General features: G+C 36.9%; 1 protein-coding gene across 1 annotated transcript; it reads left to right on the plus strand.

Moving 5' to 3' along the window:
- Nucleotides 1-8,017: 8,017 nt before the first annotated feature.
- Nucleotides 8,018-8,960, plus strand: Or9m1b (olfactory receptor family 9 subfamily M member 1B). The gene is given in 2 exon segments (NM_001000927.1): nt 8,018-8,939; nt 8,941-8,960. Coding segments are annotated over 2 exon segments (942 nt in total).
- The last annotated feature ends 499 nt before the right edge of the window (nt 8,961-9,459 follow it).

Consider the following 9,459-nt stretch of genomic DNA (forward strand, 5'->3'; position numbering starts at 1 on the left):
AATACCACAGAAAACAAAGCAGACAAGCAAGACTAAAACAAAGCACCCTTGCCCAAACTGCAGCTTAACCTTAGCTGCTTCTGGGGTGAGATGGATCATCTGATTCTACCTCCCAACAGAATTCCAGAGTATCCTCTTGTCTTAACATCTGTCCAATGGTCCACCATCAAAGACAAAGGGGTTATCACAGTCTGCCCCATGGCAAAGAAAAGGAATGCCAAACACAGAAACAGAATATAAACAACAGTAGGAATCCGCATCTACTCCCAGGTGCCTGTAATTGGTGGAAACCCTTCACCCCCAAGTGCACTCAAACCTGTACCTGGTGGAAACCCTTCACCCCCGAATGCACTCTCAGCTCAAACCTTGGCCAAAACACAATGCACAGTACACAACACTCAACACACACACACAGCGGCCGCTTCTCAACACGCATGCCAACGTACCTCCAAGGGGCATTCGAGTCTCTGGGGGTCACGCTCCAATCCCGGAAGAGCCCCCATGTGAAAGAACAAATGAAAGAACCCCAAATTGGGGAGACTCTCACTCCAGTCTCGGGATGGTGGCATGCCCCAGGAAACTCGAGAAGCTGATCTTGATGTAATAACAAGAGGCAGCTTTATTAACGAGATCTCTGGCCGACACCGAGGTCTCGGGCCGACACGCCATGCATCTCATGCAGGAGATAGAGGAGCCGATGACCACGAGCCTCTTCAGGCAGGGGTTTATATAGGGGAAGCCAGGGAATTTCTCTCGGTTACACAGGATTGGCTAATTCAAAGGACTCACAGTTACTTTCGGTGCGGGATTACATCATCAAAGAGTACTATCTAGCCGATGAGCAATATGGGGTGGGATGATTCATCTCACTGGGCAGGGGGATGACTCATCCTCAGGGAGTGAAGGTAGGGGAGGGGGCAGCTCTTTTTGAAATTTAACTCTTCACTATCACATCCTCTACTGTGTTGCCAGCACCGACATGGTACGGAGAATCGGGCGAAAGCCTGCGGGATGAAAGAAGCACACACACACACACACACACACACACACACACACACACACACACACACACACACACGTTATTCGTGTCAAGCCAGAAGAGGAAGAGAGCCTCTGGTTTCTTTATTGACCAAACTATATATCCAAAGTACACCACTTAGCAGGTATCTTCGAAGCACAGTGGGAAACCCTGGCTGAGACTTCGGTAACAAAGGATCGACTATGTGACCTGAATAAATTAGGGAAATAACCAGGAAGGCCAGCCTAATTCTTTGACTCAGGTGAGAAGTACCTGGCCAGACTATTCCCAGTTGGGAACAAAAAGCTTCCACATGCAAGGGCAGGGCTCAACAGGGGTCAAACCTTGCTAGAGACCCAGAAGGGTCTTGTTCTGGCTGAAAACATTCCATGAATGCAAACTTCTTGTGCCATAAATTACAGGAAGAGACTTTTGATCCTATAATTTAAGACTAAGGACACACAGTGGTGACAAGGCAACCAGGCCCAAATACAATTCGGCTCCCACACTCTGCAATGATGCTATGACTTCTTCCTTACCAATTTTATTCGCTTTGACATCCTTTTGTTTTCTGATTGCTGAGGCTAGGACTTTGAGCACTATATTGAATAAGTAAGGAGAGAGGGGGCAGCCTTGTCTTGTCACTTATTTTAGTGGGATTGCTTCAAGTTTCTCTCCATTTAGTTTTATGTTAACTACTACCTTGCAATATATTGCTCTTACTATATTTAGGTATGGGCCTTGAAAATAAAATAAATGGGCCTTAGAAAATAAAACTTTCAACTCTTAGAATTTCTAGTGGATTCTTTCCCATCACACTGTTTTGCCATCTGTTGTTGTAAAATTATAAAAATTAAGTGACTGTCTTTATCCCCCACTGGGTCCAGTAGTACGGTGCCCCAAGATATCTGCTTGATATCTTTGTCTCAGTCAGCAAAGTGTCTCATCCAATCTGCTTCATTCCATATCACACTGCTGAAGCCTCTCTCTGAGCCTGGCAGTAATCTCTCTACCTATCTAGTTCCCAAGGCAGGTTTCCATGTTAGTAACACACATCCCAACTCCATGGTGGGAAGGGGAGAAGACAGAATGGAAAGGAGGAAGAGAGAGAGAAAAAACAGAGAAACCTCCACAGAGAGAACATGGAAGCTGATGTTAAGATTTCACTCTGTGTATTTAAAGGTTGTCATGAATGTTCTTGAGGGATGAATGTGTACAGAGCTTTGTATGTTTAGGTGGGCAATTATATCAATTGGATCAGAAAAAAAAAGAATAGTTGACTGATAAGCTCTGCTAGGACAGGGTACTCAGCCCTTCAAGAATCTGAATTTCAAGAGTCTGTCAGTTGGTTTTGGGCCAGAAGGCCAAAGATTTGTGCTCACATGTTGCTAACAGAGGACTATGCTAGTGGAGACTTGTCTCTGCAACCTCTCAGTTCTAGAAGACATGTTAGGCTTTCTATGTGTATAGATATTTGGTCATTCTCAGATTTCTGACAGGGTTGAAAACTGATTATAAATTGCATAACCTATCAGGCTGTTTAACTTCTGAAAATACATATTTTATTAGATAGTTATCAGATAGTATACAAGCTAGCCAGTATATAACATAGATTTTAAGCCTTAAGTTGGAATGGATAACTAAATGTTCTGTTTAACTGATAAATTGTTGGACTGGGTATTAGATATATTTTATGCTTTTAATTACAAAATGATAATAGTTGTACTCAGGTTATATTTGAGAGAAACGTTTTTTATTTTTTATTTATTTATATTTTTAATTAGACAAAGGGTTGAAATGTTGGATGATGTCACAGGTGAGGCAGGCACAAGATAGAATGAGGCCTGTCATTGGATGAGAAGGAAGGATGGGTGGGAGAAAAGTTTGAAGGAAGAGAAGACAGGAAGGGAAGAGGAAGAGGGAGAGGGAATAGCCTTGGCACAAAATTAAAATTCCATGCAGTACCATTACAGATTGTTATGAATCTTCTTAAGAGATGGATGTGTACAGGGATTTTTATGGTTAGATGGGCAATTATATCTTATCAATTAGATCAGAGGTATTTTGTTGTGTGTACTTCCTTGTAGCGATTTAAATATAATAAGGAGTGTGTGGTGGCAGAAACACTTGGCCACCATGGAATTGGGATGTGTGTTTCTGCCAAGATATCTAGCAGATGTTTTGGGGCACTGCAGTCCTGGATCTAGCAGGGGGTAAAAACAGCATTTTAATATAATTTTATAACAACATCTATTGACATACAATTTAAAAAAAGTCTTTAAATTCCTATCAGTACACAGTCATTCAAACACTACACCCTTAAACTTCTATAAACCTACAATCATTTAAATCTACCACTATCATCTTAGATAATAACAACCATAACACATCAATCACCCAAAACAATATACAAATTTAAGAGACCATCAGGATGACTGTCTTCTTATAATTGTCTGGAGGAATTGTATCTCCTTTCTCATGTAGCCATGATTCTAATTTCTTCGTTGCTAACCCCATCTAGTATAACACTATGAACATATACAATAGGAAGTCTTTAATTTTGATTTTCTTGCCTGCTTGGTACTTTCTGTCTGACAAAAGGAAGCAACTTGTATTGTATACTGCAGGCCCTTGAGCTGACAGTCCTCTCTGTTTGTTTCCCAAGGTAAGAGTTTACCTTGTATGTCCATCTTGGATGAGAAATCCTTTAAACAGTGTATTCCCTTTCAAAAATAACTAGAGTACCCTGGAAAACTTTGTGGTTAATAAGAGCCAGAACTTACATGTTCTCTTCTACAAAAAAACATATTCACTTGAGTCAATGTACCTGCAATTAGGAGTTCTGAATCTTCTAGTCTGACAATCTCTTTGGAAATGGTCAAATTCACCATTATTAAAACATCAGGCATTGTAATTTCTAAGACTGCTAGCTATTGTTCTCTATGATATTAGCCCGATGCTCCTGAAAACCAATATCCTTTGTTTCTCTTATTCATTTGTCTATAGGGGACCCCATGTTTTCAATGGTTGATTATATTTGGTATTCACATTTTCAAACGCCAATACTTCTATGAATGACTGTTTTCAGGGTCAGATATGGCTCTATTTACAGCTCAATGCAATCTGTGTAAGAAATCAGTGAATGCTTCTGTAGGTTCCAATATTAACTTTGTAAATGAGGAAGATTTTTCCCCTAGTTCCTCAGTTATATCCCAGGTATTTAAAGCCAAATACAACACTCTTCAACTAGCCATCATCAGATTGGATTTATTCTTGTAACTCAGCATAATATCCTTCAATAAGCAGTTGGTCTTTAGTAACATTTATTTCTCCTTGTTATATTCCACTGTTTTATTTTGTGCCTTTGGGGATACATCATGAAAAACACTATAATTGTTGTCTAGCTTCTAGAACACTTGACATTAATCCTTTTCAGTCTTGGGGGATAACATTATTCTGTGTAGCCAATGTAATTAACATTTTGATAAAAACATGCATATCCATAAAGAGTAATTCTCTGGCTAAACATCTATCACTTGTCACAACTCCACAGATTCACTGAAGGTTTAAAACCATAACTAAGTTATTAGTGAAGTTTTGTATAGATAAACCCAGTCAATATTTTATCTTCTATCCTAGTACCTATAATAAGTTGTTAGTTCCCCTTTTTTATCTTTGGTTAATTGTTTTACAACTGCTTGAAATGTGCCCTGTGTAGAGAATGTCTGATTACTATCAAGAGCAATTAACTGGCAACACTTGGGAGACTGGCAGAGTTCTCATTGCAGTTTTGACTATCAAAAAAGGACTATATAGTAGTCCCATTATAAAAGAGCTTAATAATCACTGATATAATTTTAGGAATTCTTATAGGATCTTCATTAATACTTAAGAAGTCATTTATTTGTCTATATAGTATCACTAGAAGATTGTACATCTTCATAGATCTGCTCCAAAGAAGTGGGCTATTACTTACTGATTGTTATATATGATTAATAATAAAGGAAAACATATTAATAGCAGGAATCTTTACTAAAATGAATTCTCCTATGGCCTTACCTTAAAGAGCAAACCTGTTGATAATTATACAAGAATCTGAGGCAGACAATCTCAGGAATATCACCTGCTAGTTATTAGCTTGTCACATTATGGCTCTTGACACTCATTAAATTCTTCCCTTAACTCTTCCATTGGGGTCCCTGTGTTCAGTCAGATGGTTGGCTGTAATCATCCACATCTTTATGGTGGTTCCTGAGAAAATTAGACACAGTACTAGCTGAGGAGCCAGCTATACCATTACTGGACATATATCCCAAAGATGCTCTAACATAAAACAAGGACACATGCTCCCATATGTTTATAGCTGTCTTATTTATAGTAATTAGAAAGTGGAAACACCTGAGCTGTCCTTCAACAGAAAAATGGATACAGAAAAACGTGGTACATTTTCACAATGGAGTACTACTCGGTCATTAAATACAGTGACTTCACGAAATTAGGCAAATGCATAAAACTAGAAAATATCATCCTGAACAAGGTGGCCCAGTCACACAAGAACTCATATGGTATGTACTCAATGATAAGTGGACATTAGGTCAAAAGCTCAGAATACCCAAGATACAACTTACAGACTACATGAAGACCAATTCGAAGATTTCTTCCATTTTTAGACACATATAATTGAATGTGAGCAACTATATTCCTTTTGTAAAATGTTCCTTTCATTTAGTTCACATTTACTATATGTGATTAGAAGGATAAATTGGTAAGCTAAAGTACCATGATATACAAACCATGAACTTTAATATTTTACTTTCTCTTTACCACACTTTCTTATGACTCGATGCTGTTTTTCTGTTACTACTACATTCTTAATAATTTTTTTTTATTTTCCAAATAAAATTATTCTCCTGTTCTTTGTTTACTAACCAGAAAAGGAACTGGAACAAAATATTCATGAAGTATGGATGTTTATAGAATAAAGACTAGAAAATAGTGCTGCTTTTGGCAGATAGAATTTCAGTAAAATATAGATATAAATTTATTATATTCATATTTGTTGTCTTTCAACAGTTTTATTTTTTAAAGTCTAATTATAAACAATGAACTGTACTCATTTTATTTATTGCAATTATATATATGTATATATACATATATATATATATATAATATTTTGAACCCATAAATATGCTATGTCAATTCATTCTACTGTTTTTTTTTGCACATAATGTTCTCAGTGCCATGTGAAAATCGGCTGTGGTTACTTAAATCAGGGGGTTAACAAATACTATTAAGTATTTACATAGTCCATAATTGGAAAGTCAAAGTGATTTTCTTTGAGGCATTTCCAAGACAAATATTTGTTGCATCATTCCATTTTATGCTTAATTAATTCCTTCGTGAAATGGTTTGATAGCTCACTTATTTTCTCATGGGAGTTTGGATGCTAGCATTTGGGTTCCTAGAAGCTCACATGAGATTAGCGTCCTAAATGCAAAGTATAAAATGTCCTGCTTTTCCTAGGAACCCAGCCTTTTTAAGGGAAGTGTACTTTCCTTGAAGAACACAAAAGGTGTGTCAAAAATGGAAAATGAGAAATGCTATAATGGATTTATATTTTTTATTTAATTGTTACATAGGTTTTCTCCTCAAAAATAAACTTTGGCTCACAAGAGTGAAGAAGGAAGTGAATGAGAGATAGGTAATCTGGTAAGTATTCTAATCACAATTCTCAGATATTGATACTGGATGAGACTGCAGTAGTTCAGTTCTCATAATTACCATCTAGAAAACTGGTGATTGATTTGAACATGATTCCAGTCAAGCATGTTTTTCATTCTCTTGGTGAGTCCAACAAAATCCTAGCTATAAATCTGAATACACTTAAAGTGTGGATATTTTAAAGACATTAATCCATATTTTAGATCCTGAAGCAATGTCCTGAACACTTCACTGTAAAGCATTAACTATTAACTAAATAAATTAAACAGAGCCAGGCATGATGGATCACACCTTTAACCTAGTACTCAGGAGGCTGATGCAAGTGGATTTCTGTGAGTCAGATGTGAGGTCAGCCTGGGATTTTAGTGAGTTCTGGGCCAACCAAGTCTGCACATGAGACCCAGCCTCAAAACAACAACACCAATAAACACATAAAGGAACAAAAAAGGACAGATATAGTTAGTAATTGGTGTAAAATTAATTGTAAAACACAATTGATTTCTCCTTGTTTTATCTTAATGAGGTCATTACTTGTAAGAAAAAGTATGTAATGGACCTGCAGGAGAGATCATAACATTCAGTGAAAATTAGTGAAAATGGTGTGCCATTTGGTGTGTTAAACTCTGAATAAGATAATTATTTATTAGTACAGTTCTATCATTCTCAGATTATTGATGAGCCTCAGACATGGTAGATGATTGTCTTTCTGAACATTCCTTAGCTTCTGAGGAACAGAACTGATACTCATGAAATAATCATTCCTAGTCTTTATTTTATTTTTTATTTTGTATTATTAATAGTAGTTGAATAATTCTGAGGACATCCCTTGTTCCCCACCTGGAAACTACATCTTAAAGTGAAAAAACAGTCCTTCAACTGCATTGTTGAAGATTTTTCTGGAAGTTAGATATTTTTATCTACTTTAGAAATTGATGAGACAAAATATAGGAGACTGACGAATTTGTTCACAGTTGTAGAACAACACACTGAGTTACACTTTGACAATGTTGATAGAGAGCCAAAGAATTAAAAGTAAACTGTCATCTATATTCAGAAAGCACAGCAATGTGATGGTGAATGTGATGCATACATTTTAAAAAGACATAAATTTTAATTTAACATCAATATTGGGAATTTATTAATTTAATATGCTATAATTCTTACACTTTAAGAATGAGGTAGATTATAAATCACTTTTCTGTTAAATTTTAAAATTTTCTATGTTTTTATTCTATTTTTATTTTACCTGGTCTGCAGAAACCAAAATTTCAACAAATAATGAGCTTGGAGAACAACACTGTGAAGACTGAATTCCTTCTCTTGGGATTCAGTGATCATCCAGAACTACAGAGTCTTCTATTTGTTGTGTTTTTCTCCATCTACTCTGTTACTCTGATGGGGAATATTGGGATGATCTTATTAATCACAGTCAGTTCTAATTTACATATCCCCATGTACTTTTTCCTCTGTATTCTGTCCTTCATAGATGCATGCTACTCTTCTGTCATTGCCCCTAAATTACTTGTGAATCTGATTTCTGACAAGAAGGTAATTTCTTACAATGGCTGTGCTACACAGTTGTACTTTTTCTGCTCTCTGGTTGACACAGAATCTTTCCTTTTGTCTGCCATGTCTTATGACAGGTACATTGCAATCTGTAACCCCCTGCTCTATACTGTAATTATGTCCAAGAGAGTCTGTATTCAGCTAGCATTTGGTGCATTCTTAGGTGGAACTATGAGTTCAATAATCCATACTACTAATACATTCCAGTTGTCATTTTGTTCCAAAGAAATTAACCATTTCTTTTGTGATATCTCTCCACTCTTCTCTCTGTCATGCTCTGATACCTATACACATGATATAATATTGGTAGTATTTGCAAGTTTGGTGGAAGCTCTCTCTCTTCTTACTGTTCTCCTCTCCTATATGTATATCATAGTGGCCATTTTTAAAATAGGTTCTGCAGAGGGAAGAAAGAAAGGGTTCTCTACTTGTGCTTCTCACCTGACAGTAATCACCATTTATCATGGCACCCTGATTTTCATTTATTTGCGTCCTAGTACAGGACATTCAATGGATATTGACAAAATGGCCTCTGTGTTCTATACATTGATTATACCCATGCTTAACCCCTTGATATACAGCCTCAGAAACAATGATGTCAAATTTGCCTTTAGAAAAATTATTAGCAAAAAAAATTGTTTTCTTAACTAAGTAAAGATGGGTTTCAAAACATTAGCAAATTTCTTTACTTCTCCCTAGTAAAATTAGGGAAGGTCGGTTGAATGTTTTATTTCCCCAACTGTATGTATAATGAAGTTCCATTAAGAAAGTCCACTGTCTATCATTGAAACTAGGCATCTTCCCTGTTATTTCTGAATATCCCTTTTTTAAATTTATTTTTGTATTCTAGGTTTTATTTACCTACTGATCCACCTTCTGACTATTACACATCCCATATCTGTCTGTATGAGGATGTCCCCACCCCACCCATCCTACCAAACCTTAAGCTTTCTGGGGTCTCCAGTCTCTTGAGGGTAATGTGCATCTTTTCTCACTAAGCACAGACCAGGGAGTCCTTTGTTGTATATGTGCTGGGGACCTAATCTCAGCTGGTATATTGGTGATCCAGTGTCTCAGATATCTTGGGCATCATGGTTAATTTAGACTACTGGTCCTCCTACAGTTTTGCCCTCCTCCTCAGCTTCATGTAGCTT

The sequence above is a fragment of the Rattus norvegicus genome, chromosome 3, assembly GCF_021556685.1.
Source record: "Rattus norvegicus strain SHRSP/BbbUtx chromosome 3, alternate assembly SHRSP_T2T, whole genome shotgun sequence".
NCBI lineage: Eukaryota > Metazoa > Chordata > Mammalia > Rodentia > Muridae > Rattus > Rattus norvegicus.